This window comes from Psammomys obesus, unplaced genomic scaffold, assembly GCF_907164565.1.
Source record: "Psammomys obesus unplaced genomic scaffold, mPsaObe1.curated_primary_1811, whole genome shotgun sequence".
Lineage (NCBI taxonomy): Eukaryota > Metazoa > Chordata > Mammalia > Rodentia > Muridae > Psammomys > Psammomys obesus.
In genome coordinates this window covers 9,875,244-9,889,577 of record NW_026596073.1, presented here as the reverse complement: position 1 = coordinate 9,889,577, position 14,334 = coordinate 9,875,244, and the positions used below count along the sequence as shown (strand labels likewise).

Here is a 14,334-nt window from a genome sequence, read left to right as displayed (position 1 = left end):
AATATAAGAAATTTTGTTATTCTTCTTTACAGTTTAGGTTTACCATGTGACTTAGAATGTAGTCTATTTTGGAGATGGTTCTATGGGCTACTGAGATGAATGTATAGTCAGTTTTCAAAAGATGGAATATTCTATAGATATCTGCTGGGTCCATTTGATCTATGATATAGTTCATATCTGAAGTTTCTACTTGATTTTTCATTTGGTTGACTTACCTAGAGATGAGATTAAGGTATTCAATTCACCCACTAGTATTGTATCAAAGCTCTGTGTTCATTGGTGTTTGTTTAATGAAAGTGGGAGCCCAGCATTTAATACACATATATTTATAACTGTTATATCTACTTAATGTACTGTTCCCTTTATTAGTAGAATGCCTTCTTTGTCCTTTCAAACTAATTTTGGTTTGAAATCCACTTTAACAGATATCACATAGTAGTGCCAGCTTGTGGTTTGTTTTGTTTTGTTTTTGTTTTTGTTCTTTAGAGACATAGACTTTCAATCTCTAACTATTGGTGGGTGTCTTTATTAGCGAAGTGAGATTCTTGAAGGCAAAAAATAGTCATATATAATTTTTCAATTCTGTCATCTAGTGTATGTGTTTTTGAAAAATGTTTACTAAGCCTTGTATCTTTATTGGTTCTTTCTCTGGTTGTTGAATTACTGTTTGTTCTTAACTTTATCACCTATTAGAGTGAGGGGCTTCCTGGTTTATTGTATTGCGTATGATTGGTTCCCTCTTAACTCTGCTTTTTCTGTTCTTTTCCTTTAATTTATGTGATTGTGACTGTCTTTCTTCCTCACATGTTTGCAGTATTCATTTAAATATCTTCTGGAATATTGAGGTGGTGGTCAAGAATTGTCCTAGTTTGTACTTCCTTGAAACATATTTCACCATCAGTTTTTAAATATAGCTTTGCTTGATATAGCAGTCTTAGTTGACTGTTATTTACTCTCAGGGCTTGAAAAAATGTTGTTCCATGTTTTCCTGGCTTTTAGGGTTGTTGATTAAAGTTCTTAAGTTATTCTAACTTGTTTGCCTTTATATATGAACAATCATTTCACCCATGCAGCTTGTAATACTCTGCTGTGTATCATTGACATCTTGACTACGTGTAATGTGGAAATTATTCTTTGATAATATCTAATGCTTCTTAAATTTGGGTGTTTACTTCTTTCTTTAAATTTGGAAATTTTCTGAAATAATTTTAGTTTTTGTAACCTAAAATGCAGTCTATCTTAGAGTCTTTTTTAACTTTTGAAAAGAATATATATTTAATTTTCACTTGATGGAATATTATATGAATTTCTGCTAGGTCCATTTGATCTGTGGTATGGTTTAAAACTGGAGTTTCTTTATTGATTTTCCATTGGGATGGCCTATCTAGATATGAGAGTGCCTGTGGGTATTTGAATGAGAATAGCCCCTACAGGCTCATATATTTAAATACTGGGTCTCCAGTTGGTGGAAGTGTTCTGGAAGGATTGGGAGGTGTGACTTCGTAGAAGTAGGTGTGTCACTGGAGATGGGATTTGAGATTTCAAAAGCCCACACTCTTCCCAGTTAGAGCACTCTGCTTTGTGCTTATGGATTAAGATATAAATTCTCAACTACTGCTCCAGAACTATAGCTGTCTGCCTGTTGCCATGCTCTTTGCCATGATAGTCATGGTCTATAACCCTCTGAAATTGTCAGCCACACATTAAATACTTACCTTGGTGGTGGTATTTTATCACAATATTAGAAGAATAACCACAACAGTGCCTTTAGTCTTTATGTCAGTTCCTTCTGACCCATGGGTTTTCACATTTAGTCTCTAGATTATATTCCAGAGTTTAGAGATATTTGATTTTTTTTTTCTTTCATGGATGTTTTAGTGTAGTATTTCCTCAATCTTGTCTCCCAGCACTGACAGTCTTTCTTTTGTCATGAGTAATCTTTTGGCAATATTTCCCTTTGTGTGTATTATTTGGCCCATTTATTTTCATTTCTAACGTTGGTGCTTTGTGCTTGGGTTTTTGTCCAAAAAAAAAAAAAAAAATCTCAATTTCAGTGATAAATTTTTCTTACATGTTGGTAACTTCTTTTTTGTGTTGCCAATTTTCTCATCCACTTTTATGGCTTTCATTTTTTTTCTGTGTTGTTGGTTTTATGCTAAAGATCATGAATTGAATTTATCTGCTTGTTTGTCCTCTCTGAAGTCTCTGCTCATTTTTACTAGTTTTTAAAGTCTTAGACTAGCATTTTCTCTTATAGTATCTTTTGGAGAGTCATGTATAACAGCTGCGTTAATTGCTAAGCTGACAAAATCCAAAAATCACCTAGGACATAGTCCTCTGATGATGTTTGTGAAGGATTTTCTTCCTTTTATGTGGGAAAGCCCACACATCACAATGGAATGTGAATGGCATCACTTTATGGGATGGACGTCATGCTGAGTGACGAGCACAGAGGCAGCTGAGCAACATACATATATTCATTTGTGGCTCCCTGCTACTTTACTTCAGACATAGTTTGATGAGCTGCCTCAAGGTCCTGCCACTGTGACCTCTGTTGTAATGATACCCTATAACCTCAAACTGGGAACTAAAATGAACCCTTCCCACATTCTCTAGGTGGCTCTTCTGTCTCGGTGATAAACCCTATGACCAAAAGCAACTTAGGAGATAAAAGCTCACCATTTCAGGGCACAGTCTATCACTGAGGGAAGTCAGTCAGGACAGGAACTAAAACAGAAACCATGGAGGAATGCTGCCTACTGTCTTTCTCTCTCACTGGCTCAGAATCAGCTAGATTCATTGTGAGGTACAGACACACCAGCCTAGGGCTGTATTAGCCTCAGTAATCTGGGTCCTTATAAAGCAATTAACAGTTTAGAAGATGCTCCACAGGCAGATCTATCTGGTAGGAGAAATTGTTTTGTTTTGTTTTTCTTTTTAGTTGTTCTTTTTGGTTTCTCAAGACAGAGTTTCTCTGTGTAGACTCGATTTGTAGACCAGACTTGCCCCAAACTTACAGCAATCCACCTACCTCTGCCACCCTGAGTAGCTGGGACTACAGGCTTGTGACACGGTAGAGGATATTCTTAAGTTGAGATTCCATTTTTCCAGGTGACTCTGGGTTGTGTGAAGTTGGAAATCAAAGCAAAACACTAACCAATACACCTCTCAGGTTTTTTTGTCAGAGTATTTTGTCACAGCAACAGGAAAACAAACTAAGACACCTTGCCTTTTTACATGTCTTGTGTTTCTGTGATTCAGTTTGTGCATCTGTTGGTTTCAACCTACCGTCTCTAGGTCACACAAAGGCAACTCCCTTTCTTCCATCTGACCTGGAAATCCAGAAAATATTTTTCTATAATTCTTCTCCCGCATCAGGAAGGGGGGTCTCTTTTCTAAGTCATCCACTTGAGAAAAGGATGTTTTGCTCACTAGCATTGGCTCTGGGGAGAGTGGTGACCCAGTGGACTGCTGAGACCATAGCATGGAGGACAACCTAGAACGGGGAGACGTAAGTGCAGACAGAAACCCAGCAGCCAAGAACAAGGAGAGCCAGCTGCAGAGGTGAACTTTTTAACACTGTGAGCAAAATGACACTGGATGAATCTTTCAAGTAGGAATAATGAGACAGGAAAGAGCTGATAATCCTTTTGGTTTATTTCTCAATGTGTTCTTAGAATAAATCCTCCCCAGTGTTGATGGCCAATTATAATTTATCAAGTGAAGAGTGAAGAGAAAAATGAATTTTCAAGCCCAAGATATGAAATCCATAAAAACTCTTACAAAAAAAAAAAAAAATTCTGTTACATTAGTGTGTTAGTTACTTTTCATTTTGCTGTGAAAAAAAAAAAAACTAATGAAGGCAATTTAAGGAAGAAAGAAATTATTTTGGTTCACAGTTTGAGGGTACAATTCATGATGGCAGGGATGTTGTGTCCATGGTAACAAGGGCATAAAGCAGGTAATTAAAAAAAAAAAAAAGAGCTATGACTATACATGGGATTGTCAAATTTTTTCAGAGATTACACAGTCACTATAAGGTATCCAGAAACTACATTGATCTTTTTAACATTCTATTTAGAAAACGCACGTGCGCGCACATACACACAAACACACACACACATTGAAACTGTCATCAGTTTTGACTTATCTAGGCCATGTCAGGAAGCTCCAAATTTTTAAAAACAGACATATTTTACTCCATATTTTTGTATCTGTTTAGTTTTAAGAATAGAACATATATTTGGCTATATTTTTGTGCACTAGTTGATTAGTAGTTATTAACAGTAGTTAATAAATTAGCAGTAGTTCTAAGATAATCATACTCAAATATTTAGCAAAACGTTTTGTCTCCCTTGAACATATTTGTTACTTTTTTTTCCCCTGTAGAGGTGTGTGTGCTGTGCAGGCATGTGTATGAATATTTACATGTGGAGAGAATGTACGTGTGCGCACAAGCGTCCAGGCGCGTGCGTATGTGCGCTCATGCATAGGGAAGCCTGAGGAAGCCCACTGGGCGTCTTCCTCAATCTCTCCTCGCGATACTGACGCAGGGTCTATTGGCCAACCTGAGATCACCCTCTCCAGCTCTTCTAGTTAGCCAGCCTGCCCCAGGTATCCACTGTCTCTCTGCCTCTACAGTGCGGGGATTAGAAGCAGCTGCCAGACCTGCCTAGCTTCTACATCGGTTCAGGGGCTCTGAACTCTGGTCCTCGTGTTTGCATGGGAAATGCTTTATCCACTGTGCTATCTCCCTAGCCTCATGTTGGTTGATTTAAATAATAGCTCTTCACTTCCTAAGCATTGCTGAGTTAACATTAACATTTGACAAATCAGCTACAAGATCAATATCTGCTCGGCTGAGTGTTTGCGGTGGGCGTGTGCACTTTAACAACAGGAACAATTCATATTGTAAAGAAACTCAGTCTTAGGATGAGCTCTAAGTATGGAATCGGGATCCGATGCTATGATGGCATTTGTTCTCAGGATAAGGCAGAAGGCCACTTCCTCCCCAAACTTCCAATACCTATGTGAAGCCTGAGTAGGCATTGGTTCAAGTCTGCCCAGCTGTCAGTCCCTGGGCTTCTGAGATACAGATAGGAAAAGCAGAGCTGCCTTACGACATATGAGAGACAGTAATGAAACCGAGAAATAAAAACACAGAATAAAATCTAATTACACGGACTTTCACTTAAGACAAAAATTGATTGAGTTCTGCCCAAAGTGGCTTGTTGTTTCCTGCGCCAGGAACTACTGTGCAGGCCCAGCAGGAAGTGTGCTACAGAACGGGATCACCTTACACCCTCGTTTTATGGTTCATTTCACTTATTTAATGCAATTCGAGAAGCTGCAAAAGGAGCAAGTTCGAAGAGGGAATAGGCTTTTTGTCCTGCTTTGTTTTAAGTTTCTTTGAATCAAAACATTTGTTTTTATAAGGTGCTTAAAACCCCAGAGGACCTAGAGTCTTAGAGTGGCCAGGTGAAGACATTTCTCTCTGTCACACAGCTGAGAGAAAGACACAAAGTTGAGTTAAGTCTGCTTCCCTTTCTGTTCTACCCAACATCATTTTAGACATGAAGAATTACAACCATGCCCATGAATGGTCTCAGCGATCTTGAATTCCAGGAGAGCTCCTCGAAGAGCGTTTAATTCGAGAAGGAGTCCCTGACGTGGGCGGGTTATAGATTTAAGATGGAAAATCACCATTCATTTCTCAAGTGGAGGAACGAGTTCATTTTACTGTCTTGCTTGGAAATGTGTGAAGCGAACAGCTGGATATCCGTGGCGTACCCCGCTCCTCACATGCTGTCTGTCTTCCCCTCCAGGGACCTCAGTATGAACAACCTCAGTCAGCTACCCCCCAGTCTCCTACACAACCTCCGCTTCCTAGAAGAGTTGTAAGTATCGCTGCTGTCTGGACGTATCCAGCCTTTGCTGAACACATTCCTGCGTTTGTCTCTCATACTTGCTGTGGGAACCAGATAAAACAAGGCAGGGAAGCTGTCAGCACCAACAGCTTTGGCACATGAGGGAACACTTAGCGGGTGGGGCAGGGGGAGAATTGCTATGATTCTGGAAATCAACTTATAAAAGAGTTTACCATGAGGCTACAACTTTCTAAGGTGAGACCGAGCCAAACAAATTAAAATTTTAAAGCAAAGCCTGTTTAAAAGAGCTGGATGGCTCTCTGGAAACAGTTAAACAGCAGGGTATTAAAAGTATGAGTGCTGGGTTCATGTTTATTAAAATAGCAAGTAAAGCTATAATGAAAACCAAAACCTGCCACTTGCTTCAGCTTGTGACTAGGAGAATTGAGTCCACCCTGCATAGCACCAAAACTCCTTGTCCTAATCACTTTTAATTACTATTTCCCTACTTTTAAATTTAGCATCCCTCAAGGCTTCAGTAGAGAAAACACAAAATCCAGAGGACTTAAGAATGGGTTCTTCTAAACTCACTATTTTAGAGGAGATAAAATTAGTTAATGATACACAGAGGAACCTTGATTAAATCTAGTGATCACTTTCCAAAAGATGAAAAAGAACTGCATAAACCGAAAATCTGCATTTACAAATGCATTTGATCCTCTTACCCTGCTGAGTGGTGGAAGCACCGTGGCACCATGCTCCCTGTGAAGGATGCTTGGCACCATCAGTTGGGTAAATCCTCTGTCTGTTGATTAAAGGAATTGTTTCGGCAGCGACCTCTTTTGAAAATGCGTCCTTCCTAAACCCGAAAGCCAGGGTCCAATTTGAGGAGTAATTTAAGTCGTTGGTGGTGCGTCACATGAGGCACCGTGGGAGGTGGAATTCTGTCAGAACCAAATGGCACGACATTGATCATTTCTTCAAGAGGATAATGTTACCAAGTTTTCCAGGCTAGAGCTTTATCTAGTTCTTTTTGGTGGCGTTATAGTTTAAGGAACACTGTTGTTCCTACTCCTAGAAAGAGCTGAATATAACCAACTGGTTATCAAGTTGTGTGATGGGGAATCAGGATAATAAATTATATAGCAAGTTTGTTTTAACATTTAGAGAATATATTCAGTCTATCTCTAGACTTCTTTCTTTTCCTTTCTATACTTTATCAAGTTCACTTCCATGGCTACACCTTAGCCTTCCAAAAAAGCTGAGAGCATGTCTGTCTTAGTCATGGCTTGTACATAATAAATAATAAAATTCTGAAAAGTAACAAAGTGAAACATTTAAGAGGAGCTTCATATGCATAATATATGTACATACATACCACACATATATATGTAATGGTGACTTTAAGTAAACTTCAAACATCAGAACTCTTTGCTTAACTATAACTCTTTTGTTCTCCCTCCCCTGCCCAATAAAAATGAAAAATTTAGTTCTCTGTACCATCCCATTTCTAAGATAAAAATTATGTACCCTTCCCTATTTTCTTTTAAATATCACAAGGCACAATGCTTCCTTTCTTCCCCAACACATACCTCAACTTCAGACCACAAACTGACTCAATAAATAATTCACTTCCCCAAGGACTTTTAATAGAAAATCCCCCTCCTTCCCCCCACTCTCCCTGGTGACTTAGCCCATTCAAAATAACTCCTCTTTCTTCTTGGGGTAAATGTTAATTCTGTTTCAAGGGCAGTTTGTCAAAAGATAATTGGGGGAGGAGCAGACTAAGGGGAGAGGGAGAGAAAACTGGCGTTCTAAAACGCTGCTCTCATGGATAAAGTCCCCTATCTATCGCTCCAGAAGCTCCATCAAATACCTTGGTCATAGAACCACAGAACTCTAGAATTAAAGGTATCTCTTTAACAACGATACCATTCTCTTTGTGTGTTCACCTGCAGAACTGACTGAACTGCAGAATTTAAGATTAAGACTTGAGACCCAAACTGTCCCAAACTTTCCCCTCGCCATCCCCACACAAGCAAGTGAGTACACACACACACTCACACACACACTCACATACACAGGGATGGGTAGGCGGTGAGTATCTGAAAAGAGTTGGGGGAGGATAAAACCAGATCAACATATATTGTGTCAAACAAATTTCATTAAAATTTCTAAATTAAAAAAAAAATAAATAAAAGAAGCAACAGAGATAACTCAAAGGTTAAGAATATCAGAAGGAAGGAAAAGAAGTCCTCCCCTATCAGTGGACTTGGGGAGGGGCATGCATGCAGAGGGTGGAGGAAGGGAGGGATTGGGACAGGAGGAGGGAGGGAACCACAGGGGGGATACAAAGTGATTAAAGTGTAATTAATAAAGAATTAAATATATATATATTAAATAAATAAAAAGAAAAAAAGAATACATTCTGCTGTTGCAGAGGACCCAAAGTTTGACTCCCAGCACCCACGTCAGTGTCCACTTATAACTGCAGCTCTACGGGACACATCGCCTTCCTCTGACCTTTACAGGCACTTGCGCTCACATGCATATACCCCCACACAGACACATAATTAAAACACAATAACCTGCTTACAATGATAAAAAAGAAAGAATGAAACAACAAATGATGGTAGGGATGTATACAAAAGGAAACCCAGACACACTGCTGTATACTGGTCCGGTCTCTGTGAAAATCAATATGGAGATTTTTCAAAGTACTAAACTAGATACGCATCACAGCCCAGCTATATACCACTTCAGGGTATTTATCCACAGACTCTAAGTTAACATAACATGGCAATAGTTGCACATCGGTGGGTTTTGCAGCATTTTTCACAATTACCATGTACAGAACCAATACAGGTGCCCAACAACTAAGAAAGATGGACAAGGAGAATGTGGCAAGTATAGACGGTGGAATACTTTCCAGCCACCAAGAGAAATGAAAATATGTTGTTTGCAAGAAAATGGACATAACTGGAGATAATTCTATTAAGCCAAATAAAGCCACTAGCAGAGAGAGACAAATACGTTCTCTCATTTTGGGGTCCTGGATTTTATATTGCCACATAAAACTTTGCATGTATATATAGTATGTATACGAAAAAAAAATGACAGCAGAGGTGAAATTGTCCACAGGAGCAAATGGGACAAACAGGAGTGAAGAGGGATGAGCAAAGACCGGGCTGAAGGAGTCAAGTATATGCTCAACATAACTGTATGCCTCTATGAAAGGGAAATAACACATTAGGTTAAAATGTAAAATAATATTCTTGAAGCAAAAATAACAGCTCACTTCCTGTCGCTCACTGTGCTTGTTGTAAATTATGCTACTCCATCATCTCAACTCGGAAAGGTAGAAAGTATCAATACTGGTTAGCAGACAGGAAAACTGAGGCCGAGAGAAAATAGAGACCTGGGGTAAAAGAAGCTGGCCGGCTTCAGAGCTGAGAGCTTAGCTCAGGTCACAGCTGTGACTTGAAGTGACTTTTAGTGCTATGCTTGAGAGGAAGAGGGAAAGTAAGGAGCTATGCGTGGCTCACCTGTGCTTTCCTCATCACCTGGAGTCCCAGGTGCAGGACGCTTCACAACCGAACGCCTTTAACTCGGTGAAGGAACCGGAGGCGCTTTATGAAGGGTATGCATCCATGTGGTCTGTCTTGTGGGAGAATGAAAATGAATGAACAAGAATGCAAAAGCTATACATCCAGGGAAGGGGTCATATATTCAGGTATCAGTCCCATAGGCTTTGCCCCTGAAAAGGGCATCATCACAGTCTGGTAGTATGAAGCCTAGCATTGTTCAACAGGCCCAAAACTTTTGTTAATAACATTACATATTTAAAAAAAAATACATGCTTGACACCATGCTTTCTGAATTATTTTCCTTGAGCAAATAAGTTGCCATCCATGCAGGCTGACACGGGTGTTTAGAAAGCTGTACCGTACATTTAAGATATCATTGGCCAGGGTAGTACTGTTCCGCTGGGACAAAAAAAAAAAATCCTATCACGAAAGTCTTTAAAACTCACTGTTAAGGAATCCAAGTCGCCATCCTGCTCCTTTGCTCTAACTTCCCAACACATCATTTCCCCAGTTTGCCTCCTTTAAGCGTCACAGACAGTTAACGACGTACACAGTGGTGGTTCACCCCTCATCCATCGCTGAGCTTAACAAAGGAGCCAGAGTTGAAAATATAGTGACGATACTTAACTTAGAGGTAGTTGTGGAGTTGATTTACGTTCAAGCTTTGTCACACTCACACCCTCATTTGTTAATTTAGTCTAGGGACCTGGCGTGCACAGGCCACTTATTCTGCTCCAGGTGATACACTAGCACTAAAATGAGGGAGAGAAGGGGAGAGTCTTTTTTTCCCAGTGAGTGGGGTCTGTTTCCTGGAGAGAGGTAGACAGCACCTACATTCAGAAGGTCAGGGCACACTGACCTGGCTGTGCCGGTTACTGGCGTTGAACCTCTCTGGGCCTTGGGTTGTGGTAGTGAAAGCCACTTCATCTATCTTTAAGGGTGTTTCTGAGAACCAGACAACATTATTTGAAAGGATCTGGGCAACCATCAGCTTATATTTTGAGTTGTCATGTTTGAAATGCAAACACCTTTTAAGGTCTTCCTTTCTTGTTTTGTAACCTGGGATCTGTGGAGAAAAAGCTGTTTCTTGCTTCAGTAGATATAGGCAGTGATGACAGATAGCTCCTTACCAAATTTTAACAGCCTGAACAATCACTGCATTTGGCACCAAGATTTCTTCCTCCAGCTTTGCTCACTCCATCCTGTTAAGGACTTCGTGTTCTTCCTTTGTGGGCAAACAAAAGATTCTGCACTTGGCCTTCAAGTGTGGCTCAGACCTCAGGAGCTAATGGCAGATGGTGTCTGTTGCTGGCATCTACAAGTTAGAGTAAACTTAGATTGGAATTCTGATTAGGCCAGGCAGTTGTTTCCATTTTAAATATTCTTAAGTCTTTATTTCCAGCTTGCATCTTAAAAAAATCTTCCCAGATTTTAGTGCTGTTGGAAATCAAATAGTCGACTCACAAAGAAACATGAGAGGTCCCAGGGGGGTCTGCTTTTAAGTTACCATTGTTCCACGGAACAGTTTGCTCATGTTATGGTTGGCTTTGAAGAGCCTCCACATAAATAGTAGATATCTATCATGACGAATAAAATTTGGAAGGAGAGATGCAACCAAACATTCTGAAGTGTAACCCATACTTGCTATTTTTGCTCCCTCACATTACTGAAAACGGTGAGAGCTGCCCGCCTGTCTTTTGAGATTTTTTTTTTAAGGAAGCACTGTAGGAAACTATAACACACGTTAGGTTTTAGTTGTCAAGTGAAAATAAAATCACACCCATGAACAATCTTTGTGCCCTTTGGCTTTATCACAGTCTCTTATATACATAGAGCTGACGATTGTTTTTAAATTCTACCACCTAGAACTTCCAGTGTTTTTTCATGGCAATGGCTTTGGTTCTTTTCCAAGTAAAAACCCATCTATCTAGATTTACACACTTAGATATTTTACATTATATGTATCTTAGAACACTTAGAACACTTTTTTAAAAACTTTTCCCTCTGCCTCTTCTTCCATATCCCTGTAACATTCCTTTATCCTCCATCCCCAACTCCTGTAAAATATAGATGTCCACCCAAATTCCTTCACTCATTTCTTTTCTTAGTGCTTTTTACATCCATCATTAGACACGTGGAGAGGGGTTGGGTTGGGTTTCAAGCACCCACTCACTCCCATGTGTAACTCCAGTTCCAGCTGATATGGCACCATCTTCTGGCCACTGTGGGCTCTGCATACACATAGTGCACTTACATACATGCAAAGAAGTCACACACAGCAAATAAAAAGGGAAACACGTGGAAAGAAAAATCTCATAGGGCCCTGCCTCTAGGAAAAGCGCTATAAGCAACTAGAGAATGCTAAGAGTAGGAGAATCATCAACAGGGATATGCCCCATGATTTTCATCCAATACTAAGTGGTTAGCCTTGAAATGATATACATATAAACAACCCTGAATGGACTCAACAGATTATTTATACATCTCTGTGAACATATACATCATCACCATCATAATAACAAAGAAAGAGACGCCATGAATTTGAGAGGGAGTGGGGATACATGAGAGGGCCTGGAAAGAGGAAGGGGAATGGAAAAACAATGCAACTGCTTAATTTCAATTTCTGAACTTTTTAAATTTAATTTTAAAATAAATAAATCTAAAAAAGAAAAAGATGACATCTAAACTAAGATCAGGAGTTGGGGGTGGGGAGGGGAAATTGGTCCTACGGCTAAGACAGAGCATTTCAGCGTGAGGAGCAATGAAAGCAAAGACCTTGAGATAGCAAAGAGTGAGAGGTGTTGTGGGAAGGAGAAGGACAGAGAGCATCAGTGAGGTGTGAGGCTAAGGGAGCAGAGGCTCGATCCTGGAGAGTCTGTCAGCCAAGTGTGGAATTCAGGAGGAGAGGTGGGAGGTCAGTGGAGGGATGCATGCCTGCAGGTAGCTAGTGAAACGATACCATTTTTCATTTTATAATATGTCTCTGCTTTCTGTTTGAAAAAATGAACCAAGGAATTATGGAAGCAGAATGACTCATTAGGAACCAGTAAAATTGGGTGTGGATGGAGCGGGGGAGTGGCAGAAATCCAAGACTATTTATCATGTACAGATGACACCCATATTACTTGGCCAGATTTTTGTTGTTGTTGTTGTTTTTGGTTTTGATTGACAGACTCTCAGTATGGCTCACAGTATTGCTCCCTGGACAGTGGCATAGGAACCATCTCATTATTTAGTCTTCATTCTAGATTTATTCTTTGAGCTTCAGGAAATGCAAAATCATGTGCTATCCCCAACTAGCCAGTCAGGAACTCTGGAGACCCCTCTCAGAAAATTGCCTTTAATGTGCTCTGTGTGTGATCCAGATGCCCAGCAAGTCTGAAGACCATTACTGTAAGTCTTCAAACTAGTAATATCAGAATGACCAGGAGTTCTTCACATGCCTCTGAGCCCCGACGGAAGGTCTTCAGACAGATGGAGAGTAGGAGGAAAACATCAAAAATGTATGTATAGGAAATTCCCAGGCGATGAGGAGTCTGCTCAGCTTGGGTCACACTGTGATAACCCCAATTAGCACATAATTAAATGCCACCTCCACTTACTATCCTCTCGGTACTTTAAAATTCAACATGTTCTGAACCTGAATAATCCATAAGCACATGCCCAGGAAGCTTTTTCTTCTCTGCCTTACCTGTTTTTGGCCAGCACTAGCATTATCTAAATTTCTCTGAGGCCCACTTTACCATCTGTAAAAGGAGAAAAAATGGTGTTTTGTTTTGTTTTTGTTTTTTGTCTAATCATAATAACTGAATAGCTCCATAAATCCCTAGCATTTATGAATAGCTTAGTAGAAAATGGTAGCTATTATTTGTATGGACACAACGCATTGTACATGGCTTACTGGAAGGACTCAAAATTCCTGAATTTCAAATTTGTTTGTACTACAAAGGAAATATTCTTCAATTGTTTCTAATCTGGCTACATAAGAGGTAGCTATCTTGGAATCATTGTGCCAGACATTAGTTAACTATGGCCAGTTATGTTTAGAAGCAAGATCAAGGGTCTTAATTGGTTGATAATAAGTACTTTTGGGTTCTCAGTTCTGTGCAGGCAATATAATTCTTGACCGTAAAAGTCAATCATCTACCCCTGCACAGATGTAGCCCATGGCAGTTTGGTGTCCAAGTGGGTTCCATAGTGATGGGGACAGGGACTGTCTCTGACATGAACTGATTGGCCTGCTCTTTGATCACCTCCTTCTGAGGGGGAAGCAGCCTTGCCAGGCCACAGAGGAAGACAATGCAGCCACTCCTGATGAGACCTGATAGACTGGGATCAGTAGAAAGGGGAGAAGGACTTCCCTTATCAGCAGACTGGGGGAGGGATATGGGTGAGACAGAGGAAGAGAGGGAGGGGTTGGGAGGGGAAGAGGGAAGGATGTACATGTGGGATATGAAGTGAATAAACTGTAATTAATAACAAAAAAAATTTTAAAAAAAACGGAAAAAAATAGTCATCTAGTAGACGGTTGATAGACTCACATTGAAAGGGCAGAAAATGAAAGTTCCGCATAGAAAATGGCAGTGAAGCTCTCTCTTCATGTTCTATGTAGAACCCATCCCTGGACTGAGGCAATTAAGGCAAATTTCACAGAGGAGTTGAAACTAAACTTCATTAGTCTGTGCTTTGGAAACCACAGGTCTTTATGCTTCTAAAGATCTCCTAGTTGTCCTGAAGAAAAGGTTCATTTATTCAGTCTGGAGGTTTTAACCTTCAACAATTCTTAGCCCTTGAACCCTGATATCTGAACATTCTTCATTCTACCCGGTACTGAAAGTAAATTCACCAGTTCGTGAATATGTGGTCCTTAGACCTTTTGG

General features: G+C 40.0%; 1 protein-coding gene across 3 annotated transcripts in view; it reads left to right on the top strand.

The window, feature by feature from the left end:
- The window catches only part of Lgr5 (leucine rich repeat containing G protein-coupled receptor 5), a 121,460-nt gene that overhangs the window by 50,449 nt on the left and 56,677 nt on the right, over positions 1-14,334 (top strand). For all 3 annotated transcript variants that reach the window (XM_055626180.1, XM_055626181.1, XM_055626179.1), the window contains exon 2: positions 5,826-5,897. In XM_055626180.1, coding sequence (XP_055482155.1) covers positions 5,826-5,897 — 72 coding nt within the window. The remainder of the gene's footprint in view (positions 1-5,825; positions 5,898-14,334) is intronic.